General features: G+C 43.0%; 1 protein-coding gene across 1 annotated transcript in view; it reads left to right on the forward strand.

The window, feature by feature from the left end:
* The window catches only part of npl (N-acetylneuraminate pyruvate lyase (dihydrodipicolinate synthase)), a 62,317-nt gene that overhangs the window by 12,695 nt on the left and 27,662 nt on the right, over positions 1-21,960 (forward strand). Inside the window, exons 5-9 of the mRNA XM_085982593.1 lie at positions 3,846-3,903; positions 14,117-14,192; positions 15,644-15,736; positions 15,817-15,962; positions 18,193-18,239. Coding sequence (XP_085838719.1) covers positions 3,846-3,903; positions 14,117-14,192; positions 15,644-15,736; positions 15,817-15,962; positions 18,193-18,239 — 420 coding nt within the window. The remainder of the gene's footprint in view (positions 1-3,845; positions 3,904-14,116; positions 14,193-15,643; positions 15,737-15,816; positions 15,963-18,192; positions 18,240-21,960) is intronic.

The raw sequence follows: 21,960 nt of genomic DNA on the forward strand, positions 1-21,960 counted from the left end.
TTCAACTGTTGGCCAAATTATTTATTTGTTTACAAACATGCTGATATAAATTATGTTGAAATACATTGTTATGCCACTTTGTATGTCATGTCATGTCATGATAAAAATAACACTTGCATCTGATCTACTTCCCCAGGTAAGTTTGCTGAGCATTTTAAAATTAATGTATCTTGAGTGACTAGTTGCACAAAAGCTTTATAAAGATGGAAATTTTCTATCAAGAACTTGTTTTTCAGTGTTAGTCATCTTACTAAAAATGTTTTTCTTTTGAACTGCTGAAGCAGCAATGTAGATAAGACTATTTGGTACAGTTTGTTCTTTCCTTGCCACCTGGGAGTTTTTTGACCATTTTCTTATTGAGAATTGCAACACTGGGTAACATTAGTTGACTCAGACTAGGGTCCTGAATTTAAATAAAGGTAACTACGATGGTGTGAGGCGCGAATTAGGTAGGATTGATTGGGGACTGTCACTCAAAGGGTTAACGGTGGATAGGCAATGGCAAACATTCAAAGACCGCATGGATGAACGACAGAATTTGTTCATCCCAGTTTGGCATAAAAATAAAACAAAAAAGGTGACTCAACCGTGGCTAACGAGGGAAATTAGGGATAGCATAAGATCCAAGGAGAGGACATATAAATTGGCCAGAAAAAGCAGTAATCCAGAGGATTGGGAGCAGTTTAGGATTCAACAAAGGAGGACAAAGGGATTAATTAAGAAAGGGAAAATAGAATATGAGAGTAAGCTTTCAGGGAACATAAAAACTGACTGTAAAAGTTTTTATAGATATGTGAAGAGAAAAAGATTGGTGAAGTCAAGCGTAGGTCCCTTGCAGTCAGAATCAGGGGACTTTATAATGGGGAACAAAGAAATGGCAGACCAATTAAATACATATTTTGGTTCTGTCTTCACAAAGGAGGACACAAATAACCTCCCAGAAATGTCGGGGAACATAGGGTCTGATGAAAGGGAGGAACTGAAAGAAATCAGTATTTGTAGGGAAATGGTGTTAGGGAAATTGATGGGATTGAAGGCCGATAAATCCCCAGGGCCTGATAATCTACATCCTAGGGTACTTAAGGAAGTGGCCATAGAAATATTAGATGCATTGCTGATCATCTTCCAACATTCAATGGAATCTGGAACAGTACCCATGGATTGGAGGGTAGCTAATGTTACCCCACTGTTCAAAAAAGGTGGTAGAGAGAAAACGGGGAATTACAGACCGGTAAGCCTGACATCGGTAGTGGGGAAAATGCTAGAGTCCATTATAAAAGATGTAATAGCAGATCACTTGGAAAACAGTGACAGGATCGGACAAAGTCAACATGGATTTACAAAAGGTAAATCGTGCTTGACTAATCTACTGGAATTTTTTGAGGATGTAACTGGTAAAATAGATAAGGGAGAACCAGTGGATGTGGTGTATTTGGACTTTCAGAAGGCTTTCGATAAGGTCCCACGTAAGAGATTAGCGTGTAAAGTTAAGGCACATGGCCACGTAAGAGATTAGCGTGTAAAGTTAAGGCACATGGGATTGGGGGCAAGGTATTAACTTGGATAGAGAACTGGTTGGCAGATAGAAAGCAAAGAGTTGGAATAAACGGGTCTTTTTCCGAGTGGCAGGCAGTGACTAGCGGGGTACCGCAGGGATCGGTCCTTGGACCCTAGCTATTTTCACAATATATATTAATGATCTAGACAAGGGAACTAGATGTAATATCTCCAAATTTGCAGATGACACAAAGCTGGGTGGACGTGTGTGCTGTGTGGAGGATGCCAAAAAACTACAGGATGATTTGGACAGGTTGGGTGATTGGGCAGAAGCATGGCAGATGCAATATAACATGGATAAATGTGAGGTTATCCACTTTGGTGTCAAAAACAAGAAGGCAGATTATTATCTGAATGGCAATAGATTGGGAGAAGGGGAAGTGCAACGAGACCTGGGTGTCCTTGTGCACCAGTCACTGAAGGTAAGCATGCAGGTGCAGCAGGCGGTTAAGAAGGCAAATGGTATGTTGGCCTTCATAACGAGAGGGTTTGAGTACAGGGACAAGGATGTCTTGCTGCAGTTGTACAGGGCCTTGGTGAGACCACATCTTGAGTATTGTGTGCAGTTTTGGTCGCCTTATCTGAGGAAGGATGTTCTTGCCATGGAAGGAGTTCAGCGAAGATTCACCAGGCTGATACCTGGGATGGCAGGAATGACATATGAGAGATTGGGTCGATTGGGCTTGTACTCACTGGAGTTTAGAAGAATGAGGGGGGATCTCATTGAAACTTATAAAATTCTGGCAGGACTGGACAGACTAGATGCAGGGAGGATGTTCCCGATGGTCGGGGAATCCAGAACCAGGGGTCACAGTCTAAGGATAAAGGGTAGGCCTTTTAGGACAGAAATGAGGAGGAATTTCTTCACCCAGAGAGTGGTGAACCTGTGGAATTCTCTACCACAGAAGGCAGTAGGGGCCAATTCATTAAATATATTCAAGAAGGAGTTGGATACAGGAAACTTTGTGTTATCCGGAGGCGAACCGTCCGGCAAGCTCGAGTCACCGGCAAAAATCAGGAGCTGTTTTTTATTCTTTTCGTTTCTTTTCTTTGCTTTTTTTGAACAGTCAAGCTCTGCAACATCTGTAGCTAAGCAACAGCTTCAGCTAGAGACACTACAGAGACGCTTGCCGACTGTTTAGAGGCTGTTGCTAAGCAACAGGGTTTGTTGATTCATCTCCGTATGTTTCAACATTAGCTCTGGAGTGTACGGCAGTTTTGAGGGAACGGCAGCAGCTCGGATAGCACAAAGTTTCCTGTATATTTCTTAAGGCTAAAGGGATCAAGGGGTATGGGGAGAAAGCAGGTACCGGGTACTGAACTTGGATGATCAGCCATGATCGCATTGAATGGCGGAGCAGGCTCGAGGGGCCGAATGGCCTACTCCTGCTCCTATCTTCTATGTTTCTATTATGGGCCTGCTACCTTGGTGGGTCTGTCACCATCCACGTGAAACATGTAAAAAAAAAAAGAGCTTGGACTTTGTCATTCTAAAAATTCTTGCAGAAAGAGAAATAATGTGCCGGATTTTGCAGTAGAAATAACTGAGGTTATCAACGCTCACTGCTATTTATGTGGAAATCGGACAGCAAACTCCGGCGACTGTACATGTGCAGTTAAACGTGGAAATCAGAAAGTTGCTGTCAGTGTTGACCTGCTTCTCCAAGAGTTGCCCGATAACGGTATCTTACCGAGAGACTCGGCATTGAAACACATGGAATGGCGTGAAGTTGCTGTACTTACCTGATAGATACCCACTAAACTCACCAGAAAAAGTTAGGGCTTTCCATTCCAGTGTAAGTACCCTTTTAACAGCATGATAAGTCTTAATTACTGCCAAATAACCCCTCTGGCACTGAACATTAACTTTTACAAGCGTGGCGTCTCATTCCTTCATATTTTAATTATTGTATTGAATTTTTTTTACTTTTTCCTTGTCTCTTTTATCTCGTAATCAAATCTTTCTTTCCCTCTATTTTGATTTCTGTACCTGATTTGACTTTGAATTCAGTATTCTAACTGACACTTCCGGGTTCAGACACTACGCTGCTCACTTACATTTCTCCAATCTGATTGGTTAAGGAGATACACAGTTGCTTGCCCTGTTGACACAGGTCCCAGCACTTTTTCGATAGTTGGCTGACGGGACCTTCTCGTGCAAAAGCCCATAGAAAGTCTTTGGGAAGTGCAAGTGTGACCTGACCGCAAAATCCGTCTCGTTTACCAACTTACGGATTGTTTTTCTCTGTTTGAGTTCCTTTAAATATAATGGTATTCTCTTTTTCCAGGTTAGATCAGGTGATCATTCATGTGGGTTCCTTGAGTATAAAAGAATCGCAACAGTTGGTGAGCTTCAATAATTTAATAAATATACTAGCTGTAGTTACATTCCATATAGCTATTTTTTTTTTTTTAATTACCAACAACTTGTAACTGAGATGCAAAGAACAGCCACGAATGCTGAAAATCTGCAGTGCCTGGATATCACAAATAAAATCTGGAAATGCACAGAAGATTCATCAGAATCTGAATGGTCGGGGGAAGGGCTCAAGGCCTACTCCTGTTCCTATTTTCTTTTTATTTTCCAGATGCTGATTCAACTGTGCATTTCTAGAATTTTCTATTTTTATTAAATAGAACTAATATTCTGTATTAAGCTAATATTCTTTTCCTAAATTGATTTTTTTCAATATGGCCAAATGGAGGGACATTTTACTTATTTTTTCCTCTCCCATCCCTCCCTACAACCTGGAAGGGTTGATGTATCCAAAAGACAACTTTTAAGAACTAGACTCTTATCCAATTCACTGTGAGGAGAGCAAAATCTCAATCACAGACGCTCTTTTCTTTGTTAAGATCTAGGGGTCGATTTTCATAAAGCTGTTGGGAAGGAGGCGGGACTACAACTTTCAGGTTTTAGTCCCGCCTACATCGACGTTCGGCCAATCCACGCGATTTTCCCTTGATTGACCTTGTTAAGCCCGCCCAGCGGGCTCAGCAGGCCAATTAAGGGCCACCCGGCAACAGGTGACATCACAGACTGAAATTTCATCTGTCAAGAAGTCGTGACAGATGAAATATCAGTGTTTCACAGCTGTTTGAAGCTGTCAAACACTGACAGTCTGACTTCTAACCTGAGTCCTTCTACACAGACTCAGTTAGAAGTCTCACCGGCATTGAAAGCTGAAGGCTCTCACTTTTGACAGATCGCAGCCATTTTGCTTTCAGTGCCGGCTGAGTGATGGACTCCCGAAACCGAGAGGAAGAAAGGCTGTTAAGGTAAGTACAGGTAATTTAAACTTCTTTACACACTTTAAACACACCAAACACACTTACCTTTGCACTCATGCACCCATCACTCACCTGAACACCGACATCACGACCCCTCCAAGTCCTTCAACCCGACGGCCCGCCTGCTCTAACCTGGCGTGATTTGGAGCCATCGGGAATCCCACACGACACCCCTCAAAATAGGGATTAGGCTAAAAACTGCCTGTTAACTACCTGTTAACAGGCAGTTAATTGGCACGAACCCCTTCCTGCCTCGGGTCGGCGGGTCCCAGTGCGGAGCGGGTACCCGCCTCCCCTGAAGCTTACGTGGAGGCGGGTTTTGGGCGGGATGGTGTCGGGACCCCCGAAATCGGGATTTCACCCCCACACGCCTGAAACCCCGCCTGACGGCTCCAGGAAAATCGACCCTCTAGTGTCTCACAACCAGAAAGATGTTGGGCATTTTTTGTTCTCTTCATTCTTCTTGGGGGTATTGTTGTGCAGATGGCCTTCCGATGGGCATACTTACCTGGCATGGTGTGCTAGCTTTTGCTTCTCATTTGGTGTGAAATCTGAAAAGGCATGACACCTTTTCTGACTGAATTTTGAAAAATGACTGCTTAGGATCAGTATTCAGCACCAAAAAGGATGCTCATCCCTGCTGATTCTAAGATGGCACTGCTGCTGTCAGCTTTGGCCTCTCATCCTCCATCAACCAACTCAAATAAAATTCTACTGCCCATATCTCCTCCACAAGTCCTGCTCACCTATCGTCCTTGTCCTTGCTGACCTACGTTGGCTCCTGGTCCCACAACACTTAAATTTTAAATTTTCATCCTTGTGTTCAAATCCCTTTAAAGGCTTCACTTTTTCCTATCTCTGTAACCCCTTACAGATCTACCCCACCAAATTCTCTGTACATCTGACTCTGGCCTCTTATGCATCCACCCCTCCATTTGTCCCACCATTGGCTACTGTGCCTTCAGTCACCTAGACTCCACACTGGAATCTGGAATTCGATCTCTTCCATCTTTTCTCCTTCCTGTCTAAGTCCCTCCATAAAACCCATCATCTTAACCAAGGTTTTGATCATCCCTTCCTAATATCTCCTTTTGCTCAACATCCATTTTATTGATTATGCCTCTATGAAGTGCCTTGCAGTGGTTTTCTACGCACCTTCCAGGTCTAGAATTTTACTAAATATGTGGTATTCATACTGTGGCACACCTCGCACGGTTAAAAACATGGTACCAATTAGCTAAATGTAAGTGGCTGTTACCATGCAATGATTGGTATCGCTAGCTCCCATGCAAAATATTTGCTTCATTCTGGCCGTGCAAGATGGAGTGTGAAATGATCAGCTTTTAATGACTGAGTTACTTTCCTAGCTTGGTCAAGCCACATGTGTAATGTCATTTGGAACGGCTCTAATAGGCTGTGGCTGAAACTAGCTTCTTAAAGTGGATCGGACAGGAGGAAAGAGAAGAGGGGATAATGGAGACCTCTACCGACATGAAGGAGCAAAGAAATTCATAAAATGAATGCAGCAATTAATATAAAATGTAAAATAAAAACAGAAAATGCTGGGAACATTCAGCAGGTCAGGCAGAATCTGGAGAGAAACAGGGTTGATGTTTCAGGTTGATGACCTATTGTCAGAACTGGAAGATGTTGCAGATTAACAAGTACAGAGCCAGGGAAAAGGGGGAAGGAAAAGAAAAAAGAAACATCTGTGATTGGGTGGAGGGCAAGAGATAATTAAATGACAGAAGTAATAGTGCAAGGCCAAAAGAGGTGATAATGAATTAAATTAATGAAACAAAAGATGTGTCCAGAGGATGTGTGAACGGTTACAGCAAATAACAAAGGGAGAGGAAGCATGGGAAAGCAGAGAATGCTCCCGTGGCCCAGGAATGTGCTGGAAGAAAGGCAGGTAGACACCAGTGGGTGCAGATCACCCCGCCGGCCATGTACCAATGGGGGAAATCCCAAGCACAAGCCCACACCTCCTCCATTCCCAGTTGCTCTGGTGAACCCATCCTACATTACCAGCACCTTTTGGGGGAGGGAAAATGGGAGCTGTGGTTAAGGTCTGAAGTTATTAAAGTCAGTGTGAAGGATAGAAGGCTGTAAGGTGTCTAGTAGAAAGATGAGATGATGTTCCTCAAGCTTGCGTTGGCGGAGGATGATCTGTGAAATGTGGAGGCTGGTGGGGTAAAAGGTGAAGACCAGGGAGACTCCATCACAGTTCTTAGTTGTGCTTACAGATGATGTCGCCGAGGGACAGCATGTTGATAACAAATAGGAGGGGGCCAAGCATAGAACCTTGGATGACTCCAGAGGTATGGTGCAGGAGTGGGAAGAGAAGCCCTTGTAGGTGATTCTCCTGGCTATCACTGGATAGATAAGAATGGAACCAAGTGTAGGCAGTTCCACTCAGCTGGAGAACAAAGAGGCATTGGAGGAGGATGGTGTGGTCAAACATGTCAACTTGCCTTCTATTCAAAAAACTGGAGATTGCACCTGAGGGCCATTAATTATTGCAGTTCAAATGACTTGTATTGAAATGAAAAAATTGACTGGTCTCGCCTTTCCTCCAGATGGTGCTATATGCACTGCTCAAACAATGGCACCAACTGAATCGTCCCACCACAACTGCGTATGCAAAGCACCTCAAACACAACAGTCCAAACAAGTAAAACATGAGCTTCACCTGGAGCTAAAAGCACTAAAATGTTTGGGCTCCTTTCATGTTAGCTTACTTTTACTCTACAACCCTGTTCCAGGAAGATCTTGAATCATTAACGCTGTAATACTTGCCCAGGCACCGCAGCAAGCTCCAAATACCCTCTCTCTGGCTCATAACTAGTGGCCACAACACCTGGACCTTGCTCCCCCGTTGTTTAGTCTTCAGCCATCTGACAAGAAAAGGCATGAGCCCTGCTTATGCATAATGCTACCAAACTAAACATAATTATGTACTATATATATCGTTGCTATTTATCATTGAGTTCTTTGTGGCTATATATTGACTTAGCTGGACAAAGATACAGTGTATGATCTTTTATGTAAGCTTTTAGATTACTATCTTTCAAAAAGTTAAATCAACCTAGGATTTTATTGCTAATATAATGGCTGAAGGTGTATTGATATTTTCTGCAATCCTTATCTATATCTGTACTGGCATAAAGGAGTGGTACTCCCTACTTTCTCACATTACAGCTGTACAAACACTATCCAACAGAAGAGCTTTCTGCCACAGTGGCTCCCACTAAGCCATTCTCTGAAAGGAATGACTTGTCCATTCACACTTGGGAATTCAGTTCACCATAACCTTCCTGAGAATGCCAGCTGTTTTTTGACACGAATGGAATCCTTGCCTCTGTGAACAAATTGCACTGAAACTTCAAATACTTTGTTGTAATGGGAGATGTTTTCAATTACCCAGTTTCAAAATATTCATAATTACCAATAAGCATCATGAAATTGAATGTCTAAGTTCTCTCTCCCTCAATGGAGAAAATTCATTGAAATATTTCAGAGGCTTTAATGTCTTGTCCAAAGGACATTTTCCAGATTGGTTAAAGGCCCTTCAGCCCATTTGATCTCGTCTTTTCCACTACAGCTTGATCTCGCCTTTTCCACTACAACTTCAATATCTATGTGACCTTGCAGATAGGACCTCAGTTAATTTAACATCTCATTTGAAGGATGGTACCTCTGACAGTGCAGCACTTTCTCCGTATCCAATTGGACGGTCAGTCTACATTATAAACTCAAATCTGAGTACAGGTAGACTATCCTTTATCCGAACTTCAGAAAACCTCTAAAAACCGAAAGTTTTTTCGTTCAGCGTAAGTCGTGCGCACGACATGACCAGAGTGGCGCACGACTTACGCTGAGCAGGGCAGGGGGTCACAGAGTTCCCTCCTGGGTAGGAGATTGCAGGCCGAGCCGGGCAGTGTGAAGGAGGTACCGGGAGAGTGAACCCAACAATACAGCGGCCCGTCCGATAGCTGCAGCGGCTCGTCCGATATTCTTTTCTCCCCCCAACCCGAACCGAACCGCGGCCAGTCCGATATTCTTTTCAACCCCCCCCCCCACCCAACCCGTCCGATATTCTTTTCTCCCCCCCCCCCAACCCGACCCGAACCGCGGCCCGTCCTGATTTGCGGGCCAGCTTAGTAGGAGTCAGCCGATATCCGGCTTTCCAGAGAAGCAGGAAGGGGAATGAGACATGGAACAGTCGCAAGAGGTAGCCTGAACTTTTAAAATTTATATTAAATACAAATTTCCCAGTCTTATAATAATACCTTCTGAAATCCGAAAAATTCCGAAAACCGAAACTCAGCTGGTCCCAAGGCTTTCGGATAAGGGATAGTGTACCTGTATAGGGCTGGAAAGCAAAACCTTTTGTCTCCGATTTGAAAGTGCTACCAACTAAGCCAAGCTTGCACTAACATAAATACCCTGAGCTATGCACCTTAATACCAGATTATTATTGGGCAATTCACCTTGAGGATCTCAGTAGCTTCAGTTAATGTCTTTTTTAGCCTGCTAGTAGTAGGTGCTGAAGTGCAGTTCAAATGGAGGTGCTGCTGGTTTTTGATTCCTTTAGCTTTACACCTCATTTCTGCTTGATACAATACCTTGTGGCCAGTTGAGATTGGTAATTGCCTGTCTGGGGAAGCTGGAGTGTGATTAAGTGTGTTGTGCCACCAGGATTGGCTCTGTATTCCCTCCTGTCTTTGCTGATCTTTACTGTACTTTTACTCTGCTTTGTCTCATTTTTCATATTTGTTATTTCCTTGGCTAGCAGTATTTCAGTGTCGTGTGCAACCAGCAAGTGTCACAAGTTAATGACTCCAATTGCAATATATGGAAGTGATCACAGAATCACAGAATCCCCACAGTGCAGATAGAGGCCATTTCGGCCCATCGAGCCTGCACCGACACATATCCCACCCTATCCCCGTAACCCCACGTATTTAATCCCCTAACACTAAAGGTCAATTTATCATAGCCAAATCAACCTAACCTGCACATCTTTGGACTGTGGGAGGAAACCAGAGCACCCGGAGGAAACCCACGCAGACACAGGGAGAATGTGCAAACTCCACACAGACAGTCGCCCGAGGCCAGATTTGAACCCGGGTCCCTGGCGCTGTGAGGCAACAGTGCCCCCCCCCTGGGGAGGGAAGGAGCAGTTCAGTCTAAGTTGTACAAATTCCTTCAAAAAAGGGGGTAAAATTAATTGTCATAGATTTTATTAGCTTTTTATTGCTAATTTTTTTTTGTGACAAATTGGAAATATTTTGGTTCTGAATTGCCTGACTTTCCTAAGGAACAAGTTTCTTTTGTACTGGCTATTTTTGAGACTATATGGGCTATATTTGAGATTTCATACTCATGTTTCATTATTTTTCACCTGGAATTTTTTTGGGGGGCAGGAGGAGGTGAGAGAAGGAAGTCACTACATTATCATCACTATTGTACTATTAAAATTATTGTTTTTAGCACTGAAGTGCCTTCTTACTGAAAACTGAATGCTTTATTTTAAAGATACTTGTAACCATAGCCAACAATTATCCCTCAAAGGATGCAAGTTGAATCCATATAATTCTGTCATCCTATGATACTTAAACTTCATGTTAACACAACGCTGGATTGCTGGAGTTTAAATTAGTAATTGTCTACGGGTCAGGGTAGCGGTACTCCTAGTTCCCATTCCAAAAGTGGCCGAGTTCCCAGGTGGCATCGGACTGATGTAATCGCTGATGGATTATTTTCTTGTGGGTGTTTATTTTTGTGTGTGTTCTGCACCACCCTGTCTGAATAATATTTTGTTCCATTTTAAAATTACACTAGTCTGTCCTTGCTAACTACGAAGTCCTGTATAATATGAATCATTTAATGATTACATAATTTTAACTGTTATTTGTTATTCCCTAAATTTAGTCTTCACTTTCCCTGAATGATTTGTGTTGAAACTTCCTAGAAAAAGGAGGCACTTGTTGATTAAACCCACACGTTATCAATCTGTTCAAAAAAGCTCCCTAACCTTGTCACTAGATGTGATCTATAGACTGTTATCAAATCTACTCCCCATTTGTGAACCAGTCATGGTATGCAGAAAGTTGATCTTAACAAGGATTTTTGTCTTAGTGTGCTCTGTATGCATTATTTTTAATATTTGTTATTTTTAATAGAATTTTATGACTTTTGTATTTATCAAAATGAGGGATGTTGATGATATGGAGTAGAGCACATACCCTTCCTACCAACCCAGCCAAGCTCCGCTAATTCAGCCCAGACCCAGGATTGTATCTGCTCTGTATGGCACACTGGGCAATACATTTTAGCACATGGGATTGGGGGCAAGGTACTGACTTGGATAGACAACTGGCTGGCGGACAGGAAGCAAAGAGTTGGAATAAATGGCTCTTTTTCCGAGTGGCAGGCAGTGTCTAGTGGGGTACCGCAGGGATTGGTGCTAGGACCCCAGCTATTCACAATATATATTAATGATCTAGACGAGGGAACTAGATGTAATATCTCCAAGTTTGCAGACGACACAAAGCTGGGTGGGCGTGTGTGCTGTGAGGAGGATGCCGAGAAACTCCAGTATGATTTGGACAGGTTGGGTGATTGGGCAGATGTATGGCAGATGCAGTATAATGTGGATAAATGTGAGGTTATGCACTTTGGTGGCAAAAACAGGAAGGCAGATTATTATCTGAACGGCAATAGATTGGGAGAAGGGGAAGTGCAACGAGACCAGGTTTTCCTTATGCACCAGTCGCTGAAGGTAAGCATGCAGGTGCAGCAGGCGGTTAAAAAGGCAAATGGTATGTTGGCCTTCGTAGCGAGAGGATTCGAGTACAGGAACAAGGATGTCTTGCTGCAGTTGTACAGGGCCTTGGTGAGACCACACCTTGAGTATTGTGTGCAGTTTTGGTCGCCTTATCTGAGGAAGGATGTTCTTGCCATGGAGGGAGTGCAGCGAAGATTCACCAGACTGATACCTGGGATGGTAGGAATGACTTATGAGGAGAGATTAGGTCGATTGGGCTTATACTTGCTGGAGTTTAGAAGAATGAGAGGGGATCTCATTGAAACTTATAAAATTCTAACAGGACTAGACAGACTAGATGCAGGAATGATGTTCCCAATGGCGGGGGAGTCCAGAACCAGGGGTCACAGTCTAAAGATAAAGGGTAAGCCATTTAGGACAGAGATGAGGAGGAATTTCTTCACCCAGAGAGTGGTGAACCTGTGGAATTCTCTACCACAGAAGACAGTTGAGGCCAATTCATTAAATATATTTAAGAAGGAGTTAGATATATTTCTAAAGGCTAAAGGGATCAAGGGATATGGGGAGAAGGCAGGGACAGGGTACTGAGTTTGGATGATCAGCCATGATCTCATTGAATGGCGGAGCAGGCTCGAGGGGCCGAATGGCCTACTCCTGCTCCTATCTTCTATGTTTCTATTTTAGTTATGTCGATGTTTCAACGATTTACAAAACAAAACCTGGGAGGACTTCTGGAAGTGAATTCCTTTATTATAAAATAAGCGTGCACAACCCTCCTATTAAAGTAATAGCCATGATTAGATGGGAAAGGCATCAGTACAGTTGTAACGAGCTTGAATATATTGTCAAACTAGTTGACGAATAATGGAGTTAGCCAATTTGAGAATTTTAGATAACCAACATTTTAATATGTAAATGAATGTCCAGTAGAAGTTAATCCATTTCAAAAGGATCTCATTTTAATGTGTTCTTTCAAGAGAAGTCTTCTCTGACTGATAGAACAACTAAATGAAAATTTGTAGTATCTTTACAATTTTCTCCTCTCTTGAAAGTGCTAATGCATTGATGTGTACCTTTCCACTGTAGGGTGTAGCTAGTGAAAATAAATACAATCACCTGTCATTCTTGTCAACATCATCCTTTTCATTTTACAGGAGTTTCTATATGCCTTTTGGCTATTCAGAATTAAAATGTAGAGCTGTTACCTATGCTAATACTGCACAACATTGATATGAAGCTGTCACTGTACAGGCTTTTATAAAACAAATACACAATTCTGCTTGGGTGTTACAGAAACTCTGCGAAGTTTCTATAACAGGTGGCACCTGCTGCTTCTATCACCCTCTTTTATTACTAGTTTTTGACACAATTTTAAAACTCGAAGGTCTTCTTCAAGTGTTAGCAATTACTTGATAACTTTGTTGCTTGAAAATAAATTGGTTGGAAATCTCTATTTTTACATCTTTATTTCTGTAGATATGTCTGATTAACCAGAAGAACTTGCATTTATGTACTACTGCACTCTGGAAGCCTGAAAATGCTTCACACCCGATTAATGACCTTTTGAAGAGTAGTCACTATTCATGTGTAGGCATTCACGGCAACCAATTTGCGCACAAGAAGGTTCCTCAACATCAGTAAGACGAACTATCAGTTAATCTGTTTTTCTTGGAGGATATATGTTAGCCAGGACCCAGGGTGAACTCCCTGCTTCTCTTTGAAAAATTGCCAAAGGATCGTGCTCATCCTCCTGGGCATCGAGGCCTCAGTTAACTTAACATCTTATACGAAAGATAGTACCTCTGACAATGCAGGCCTCAATGCTGCACTCCTATATCAGCCTAGAATTATGTGCTGAACTCCCACTACCTTTTGACTGAGATGAAACTTTGCCAAGCTGACGCTACCATAGGGGAAGACTTCCACCATATAAAAATCCCCCTATGTGTTAACAGCATCATAAACTTAGTGGAAAGAACCTATGACCATTGCCCATGAGCCCAATTCCAGCAAAATTGTAAATGTGTTAATTTAGAGCCCTTTTGACAGTTTTATTGTGTCCAGAGGAATTCTTTTTACTTACCCCATATCATGGGCTGAGGTGGCAGTAAAAGTTGACCATTTCCAATTTGTTCAATGACAACACACAAGGTCTACTAAACTGCACAAACACTATGAAGATTTTTTGATTTGAGAAAAAAAATTGTTGGATTTTTAATTGATACTACTATATCTGCAATTGAAGAGTTTGAACACTTAAACAGATTAAATTCTAATATTAAAATGGGGGACTTTTCTGGGCATTATGAAGTGTGTCCTTTCTTGGTGATATGTCATCTTTGGCTGAGATTGAAAATGCAGTTTTGATATTATTAGCCTGACAAATATATGTAGTTTCGGTTGAAGTACTAATTCATACAGGCAAGGCATTGAAGGAAATGACTAATACAGTTTTTTGTTTGTATTTTGTTTCAGGCAAAGCATGCCGCCAAGTGCAATGCTTCTGGGATTGCAGTCATTTCACCGTTCTTTTTCAAGCCTCAAAGTATAGGTTGTGCATTTATGTCAATATTCTATGGGATTGCTGACCAAAAGATTGACTGGCTATTCAGTCAGAGTTCATAGCACACAAAGCAGATTGATCTTAATAAAAGAGTGACTTTTTTTTTGCACAGTAGTGTAGGTGAAAATCACTTTCAAAATGGATTGTGCATGAACCTCGTATTGAAAGAATGTCACTGAATCCTCTGATTAAATGAAGCTGTGGAATATTGGAACTGGTCAATGTAAAAGAATCCTTTTTGAAAGGATCTACCTTATTTTCACTATCGGGGAAAGCTGTAAATAATGTTAATCTGATTGGTGTGGCAGCGAAATGAAAATTTATCTTGGTTTTTCTTCTCCATTTTCTCCTCATCTCTGCTCTTTTAAAGGCAAACTTGTCCTGGTGTACAGCTCCAAGGGCAACTGAATTCCTCCAACATTTCAACTAGGTGGTTTTGTGAGTCTAGACTTTGAGTATCAGAAGGATAGCAGCTGAGCCTAACTCTGCGTTCACATGATAGCCGCACGTGCACTTTCTAGTGGGGGAAGTGAATGGTGATTAGAAGAAGCAACCTTGACTGATGTTTATGCTCTGAGGCCAATTACAGCACCCAACTCAGCACAGACTCGGGATCAAACCTGGTACCTTCCTGCTCTGTATGGCTCACTGGGCGGTACATTTACCCAGTGAGCCATTAGATCACCTGGAAATTTCCCTTGTTATAATAAAAACCAAGATTTTCAGAATGACAACATTATATTTTCAGGAGAGAAATGCACAATTTTTGAAAACAGTTAACTTTAGGAGGTAACCAGAGGAAAATATCTCCTAACTCTTGTTTTCATATTGCACTACATCACCCTGTTTTGGCTACAGGGGCTTCTAAATTACTTCTGATAATTAACTTGTAGATATAGCTTCTATAATCTTGCATATGTGTCTGTAGCACAAAAACAATCTGCCATGCTTTTTTTTGATTGGCTCTTGGGAAACTCTGACCCCTTTCTCTCTTTCTTCCCCCACCCCCGCAACACCTTTCCCTCCATTAAGGCACTCTGGGGAAATTTGAGGCAATCAAAAACACCTTCACATTATCCACTTACACTGGTTCAAATTTCAAGCCGATTAAAAATACTTCAGCACTATTCTCTTATCCTGACTCTCTTACTGTTACGTCCGTGTAATAATACATACATTACACTTACCATATCTTACAATACTATTGCTGCTTTTATCTAATGCTGAGCAACAACATGGATGATCCATCAGTAATAAAAATCTGCATTTTATACAGCATCTTTTCGTGTCGAAACATCTCGGAGCACATATTGAATTACTTTTGAAGTGCAATGACTATTATGTTGGCAATGTTATGCTAATATTGCACAAAGTTGATAAGAAATTGTTTCTATCCAGGCATTTATAAAGCCAGTGAACAATTTAACTTCTTGTTGCAGAGGCTTTGACAGAGTTTTTAAAGGAAGTGGCAGATGCTGCCCCTGGCATCCCTTTCTACTATTACCACCTTCCTGATTTAACTGGAGTATCTTGTAAGTATCAAAATGTACAACAGAGACTGAGATTATCACAAGATTTCTCTAAAATCTAACATAACTTTCTTTCATTGCAGTCAATGTCATGGAGCTACTAAATGGGATTGAGAAAAAGATTCCAACATTCCAGGGGTTAAAGTTCACCAGCAGTGACTTGCTGGACTTTGGTCAATGCGTTCACAAATACAAGGATAAATTTGCTTTGCTGTATGGAAAAGATGAGGTATGAAAGTTTTGATAGTTCATAATTAACATCTCATTCTTAATTAAATCAATCAACTAGCATATATTGGAATAGTGATAGGGCATATGTACATAAATTGAAAAATTTAAGGAATGGGAAGCCTTTGGAAAGGAGGTAACAAAAAGGAGGAAGCCCGGACCCTTAACAAGAGAACAGATTAAGGGAGAACCATATCTATATCAAACCCCACTCCACATTACATACTGAAGAGATCACTATGTGAGCTTGTGACTTGGAGTATGTACTTTTGTTGCAAGCAGTAAGAACAAGGTCTGTTTAGATCATTTTTTGCTGGGTGTGAATGTATCCCAGTGTTTGGCATCAGGTTGCTATGGAAGATGATCCCATCGGATAAGATCATGCATTCTCTCTGCCTGAGCTTGGCAAAGTTCCAAATGATTGTGATACTATGTCGGGGGGAAAACATCCTTGTTTGATATAGCAGCGATTGTCCTTGGGTTGTACTCTTGATGGGGATGTAGTGTCCTTTTTCTTTTGCTGGCTTTCTGATGTCTTCCCATTCCTTGGGTTTCTTGATGTGCTATGTAGGTTTTCCCTACCACTGCCCCAGTAAGGACTTCCATTTGATTGCCTCTACTTTTCCTTTTGATGATGGTCCTTTATACTCACTATTTTGGGAGTTTACACTCAAATGAAATACATTGAAGGTGTGGATAAACTGAAAGACCTAAATGTTCAAATTCATAATTCCCTGAGTGTACTCATACAGGTAGATAAAGCTATATAAAAGGCCAACTGCATTTTGGGCTTTATAGGTAGGGACATTTAGCACTTGAGTCAAGAAGTAATACATTTGCACACAACATTGGTTAGGCCACAATGTGCGGTTTTGGACACCCAAATAAAGAAAACCATGGAGAGCATACAGTACTGATTTACCAGGATGATGCCAGGAATGGGAAATTATAGTTATGAAGAGATTAAGTTTGAGTCCACAATTGTACAAATTTTTTGCTGACCATTGGAAGAAAGATGGTGTTTTTGTTTTGTTGTCTTAAACTTATTTCATGGCTGTGTCTCCCCTAAAATTGCCTTTAGTGTCCCATCAGTTTGCCATACAGTTATGTAGAACAGGAGTGTCAAAGCTTTTGGGGGGAAAATTCAGTTGTTGCGCCTCCCGTTAGCACATTAAGAGGGCGCTAATGGGACGCAAAGCAACTAGCGCCCGGGCGCGGCACCGCCCACGCCTCCCGCAAAATTCAGTGGGAGGTTAGTGGTGGCGCTAACCGGTAACGTCCTGCGGCGCTGCGCCGCTGGCGATGACGTCATTGGCGTGCGCAGCGCCCCGCTCACGCACCGGCCACGGTCTTCGGGAGCGCCCCCTGACTTACCGCCGGACGCTATGTCCGACGGGGTCAGGGGGGAGTACCTGCGGCTGGGGAGGCACAATTTAAAGGCGAGGTGCGGGGCGGCCATTTTTGTTGCTGGCCACCTGCCAGCACCTGCCTGCGCTCCTGTCCCAGACCTCCTGAAATGCCCCCCCCCGCAGAGTGCTGGCTGCGCTCCAAGAGCCCGGCACTTCTCTTGAGTGCCAGGCTCTTTTGCCTGCACTCCCGATCCCTGGGGGCCCAGCTGGGCCCCAGGTCGCGCTGCACAAGGCCCCTCCCCTTTAAGAAAGGGAGGAAGGCCTGCAATACCGCGACGTGCCGCAGCGTGTGGCGCTGCGGCACATAACGCCGCAATATTGACTCACAGCGCCCCAAGAGGGATGCGGGGCGCTTCCAGTAGCGCCCCGCTTCCCTTTTGGGGCGCAACCACTCAATTTCCAGCGCGGGGACGCTAATTTTTCCGGGGCGCTACTTTTAGCGCCACGGCGAAGTTGGGGCGCTACTCAATTTTTAGCCCTTTATCTTTGGGCTGCTTCAGTGGATGTCATAGAGCCTTAGGAGACAGATTGATCTCAACTTTCTGCTTTCTGATTAACTTGCATATATCTCGGGTTGCTAATACTAATAGACTGTGATGTTCTGATTTAGGATTTATCCATCAATAAGGCAACTGCATTAAGAATGGCCCATTCCAACCTCTAGGCCAATAAATTCAAACGGGAGAAACCAGCAAGTAAGAAATACATGTACAAATATAACTGGGTTGCCTAGATTTGGTAGAGCTCTTGTAGCCCATGGCTGCAGTTTGGACACCCCTGCTTTGTTAGAGACCGGTTCTAAACTAAACTTTTGTTCTCCAGCTACTCTTGTCTGCAATGGTATTGGGAGCAACTGGAGCTGTTGGCAGGTAAATCTTGAATTTTCTTTCTCGGATACTATGTGCAAACCTCTTTTTCAAATGCTTATACCGTATAAGAAATGTCATCAATTGTTTGCATAGCATCAACAGGGACACTTTTGGTGACTGGGTAAATTAATTTTTTATTGCACAAGATTCTGGGAATTACACTGGTGTTTTCAGGGTTATGTTTTGCAGTTCCATCCATTTTGCCATAAAAACCACAAACCCTTAATAATAAAAGGATTATCTTGGGGTTTTTATTTTTCATTGGTGTCACGATGATGCATTCACTATAATTGTGACCTTGTAGCATATATCCTCTTCAATGTCTGGGTCAGTTTGCCTCTTGGAATGTGAAATTGGAGAAACTTTTTCTTCTGTTATGGTAAGAAGTAAAACATTTTCTTTGTTTGGTTTGGCAGAATATCTCACTGGCGCTTCAATTTTGGAAGTGCAAATGTAATTCAGCGCTAAAGCATTAGCTGATGGTGGCTTTCCTTTATTTGGATTGTGGGTTAATTTTATGAGCAGCCTCTCTAAATGTAGAAAAATCACAAGTGTCCAGTGTGGCAGAGGAGGTAGAGCTATAACGCCGTGGCCCCAATTGTCCAACCTGAGCTCACCAGGATTGGAACTTCACAAAAAAAATGCCGGTTTCAGGCATGCGAACCGCATGCGCTAAAATCCGGCACTTCCGATCTGTCAAGAATCCTCTTGACAGATCATCCGCCTGCCCAGGAGATGGGCCCCCGCGGGGAGAGAGCTCCGCTTTCTGCCCAACTTCCGCCCGCTGAAAACCTTTAAATCTTGCGCCTGGTAAAAGCAGGCGTACGGTCTGCCTTTACCAGCATAAAAGTTTTAAAAAATAAAAAAAATTCACTCAATTATAATTTTAAAATACTTTTAAAAAAAGGTAAGTTTATTTTAGCCCTGTAAAAAAAACTTTCATTTTTTTCAAAAAATTAAACTTTTGATTAAAATATTTAATTTAATGTAATTGTAACTAATTTTAAATGTGATTTTTAAAAAATTATTTAATATTTAACTTTTTTTTTTTAAGTGATCCCCATTCATACTTTTGACAGGTCTGTCCGTACAGACTTGTCAAAATTATGAAGGGGGATTCCCTTCGATTGGTTCCCCATGGTCCACTTGATCTCAGGGACACTTGCGAACCGCCTGCGCCCCGGGATACCTGGGCCTCTGCACATTTTGTAGTGGAGAGGCCCAGCATCGGAAGTCTCCGGACCTATGGAGCCAGCAGGTAAGTTCGTAGATTTTTTCCGATTGGAGGCATCCGCCCGTAGGAAGCCTCTGATCGGAAAATCCGGCCCATTATGTATTTGTGGCATTGCTCACAGTAAGTAGAAGAATGCAGCACCTGACACTTGTGTTTGTTTTCTGTGTTACTGGTTCTCTGAGCTCTTCTGGTTTACTACCTGTTTTATTTTCTGTTTCTGCTTTTGTTCTCTTTTATTTGGTGCCTTTCTGATTGTTGTTTTTTGGTTTGCTTCTTGTATTTTTCTAGTTTTTAATGTCCTTTTTTTGTCTCGCTCTCTTATTTTCTCTTTTTTCCTTTTTGTTTTGTGGGGTAGCTGTTAGATGAGAGTGAGATCCGGGGTGTGTGGAAGATGGGAGTGAGATCCGGGGTGTCTGGAAGATGGGAGTGAGATCCGGGGTGTCTGGAAGATGGTGGGAGTGAGATCCGGGGTGTCTGGAAGATGGTGGAAGTGAGATCCGGGGTGTCTGGAAGATGGGAGTGAGATCCAGGGTGTCTGGAAGATGAGAGTGAGAGCAGGGCCATACTTTCATATCATAGCTTGACGGTGGGCATTGAATTGGAACTGGAGGCTGTGGCCCCGATATGTACGGGGAGGTGGGGAGGCTAAAAAAGGCCAACGAGCCAAGCAAGGTCGGGGTCACAGAGATTCTGCTGAACAGCAGGCCCTTATAATTTTTTAATCCTTTTGCCTGACCAAAATGACGGCTGAGCGGGAAAACCAGCGACGGGGGAGGGGAGAAGGTCGGCCATCTCGACAGGGGGGAGAGAGAGGCCGTAGGGGCTGAAGGCTGAGATCAGACATAACTGGGAGGGACGGGCGAGGGTCAGTAACCAGAAGGGTGGGGGAAAGGTCGGCAATCGGAAGTGCTGGGGGAGAAAGGCCACAATCGGTGGGGGAGGCCGAAGGTTTCCTTGAGGGGCCAGGGGGAGGACGCCTGCTCCTACTGGCCAACATGGAGTGCTGAGAAATGCACTTACCTTGTGGAGCCGGTAACTCCCGCCTCCTTTTCACTGTCGGGTTTTCCGACTTCTGGGAAATCTGCGCAGCAGCAGTGAATTTTAAATCGGGCTCCCGATTGGACTGTGGGAGCCTGATTTAAATATGTTAATGAAGTGTCCCACCTCTCCACAACGGACACTCGGACGGCATGATAGCCATCGCTGTAAAACAGACAATGGGTTAGAGTCGCATTTCGCGCATTTGTCTAAAGCTTCGGTTGGCGTAGTTCTCAGGACAGAAATGATTACTGTGTCCTGTTGGTAAGGTGCCCTACAGCAAGGATGGTCATGTTGCTGCTTTGCTGGTATTTGAAGTTTGTCATCAATAAAGATTATTTTTTTAATACGTACTTAAGTGAAGTCGTGACTGCTTCTACAGGCCTGAACTCATTATATTCAGAGACACAATGGCCTGTATTTCAGCCTGGAGGCGAGTTCTGTGCTGGTGGGCTGTTGTGATGTCACGAAACCCGGAAGAACGGGTTTCCCGAATGTTATAGAAACATAGAAGATAGGAGCAGGAGCAGGCCATTCGGCCCCTCGAGCCTGCTCCACCATTTAATAAGATCATGGCTGATCATCCAAATTCAGTACCCTGTCCCTGCTTTCTCCCCATAGCACTTGATCCCTTTAGCCTTAAGAATAGCCACACAATACTCGAGGTGTGGTCTCACCAAGATCCTGTACAACTGCAGCAAGACATCCTTGCTCCTGTACTTGAATCCTCGCTATGAAGGCCAACATACCATTTGCCTTCTTAACCGCCTGCTGCACCTGCATGCTTACCTTCAGCGACTGGTGCACAAGGACACCCAGGTCTCGTTGCACTTCCCCTTCTCCCAATCTATTGCCGTTCAGATAATAATCTGCCTTCCTGTTTTTGCCACCAAAGTGGATAACCTCGCATTTATCCACATTATACTGCATCTGCCATGCATCTGCCCAATTACCCAACCTGTCCAAATCATACTGGAGTTTCTCTGCATCCTCCTCACAGCACACATGCCCACCCAGCTTTGTGTTGTCTGCAAACTTGGAGATATTACATCTAGTTCCCTCATCTAGATCATTAATATATATTGTGAATAACTGGGATCCTAGCACCGATTCCTGAGGTACCCCACTAGTCACTGCCTGCCACTCGGAAAAAGACCCGTTTATTCCAACTCTTTGCTTCCTGTCTGCCAACCAGTTCTCTATCCAAGTCAGTACCTTACCCCATATCCCATGTGCTTTAACTTTGCACGCTAATCTCTTATGCGGGACCTTATCGAAAGCCTTCTGAAAGTCCAAATACACCACCTCCACTGGTTTTCCCTTATCTATTCTACCAGTTACATCTTCAAAAAATTCCAGTAGATTAGTGAAGCATGATTTACCTTTTGTAAATCCATGTTGACTTTGTCCGATCCTGTCACTGTTTTCCAAGTGCTCTGCTATTACATC

The sequence above is a fragment of the Somniosus microcephalus genome, chromosome 3 (genome assembly GCF_052327205.1).
Source record: "Somniosus microcephalus isolate GS21.2 chromosome 3, FLI_Smic_1.0, whole genome shotgun sequence".
Classification (NCBI taxonomy): domain Eukaryota; kingdom Metazoa; phylum Chordata; class Chondrichthyes; order Squaliformes; family Somniosidae; genus Somniosus; species Somniosus microcephalus.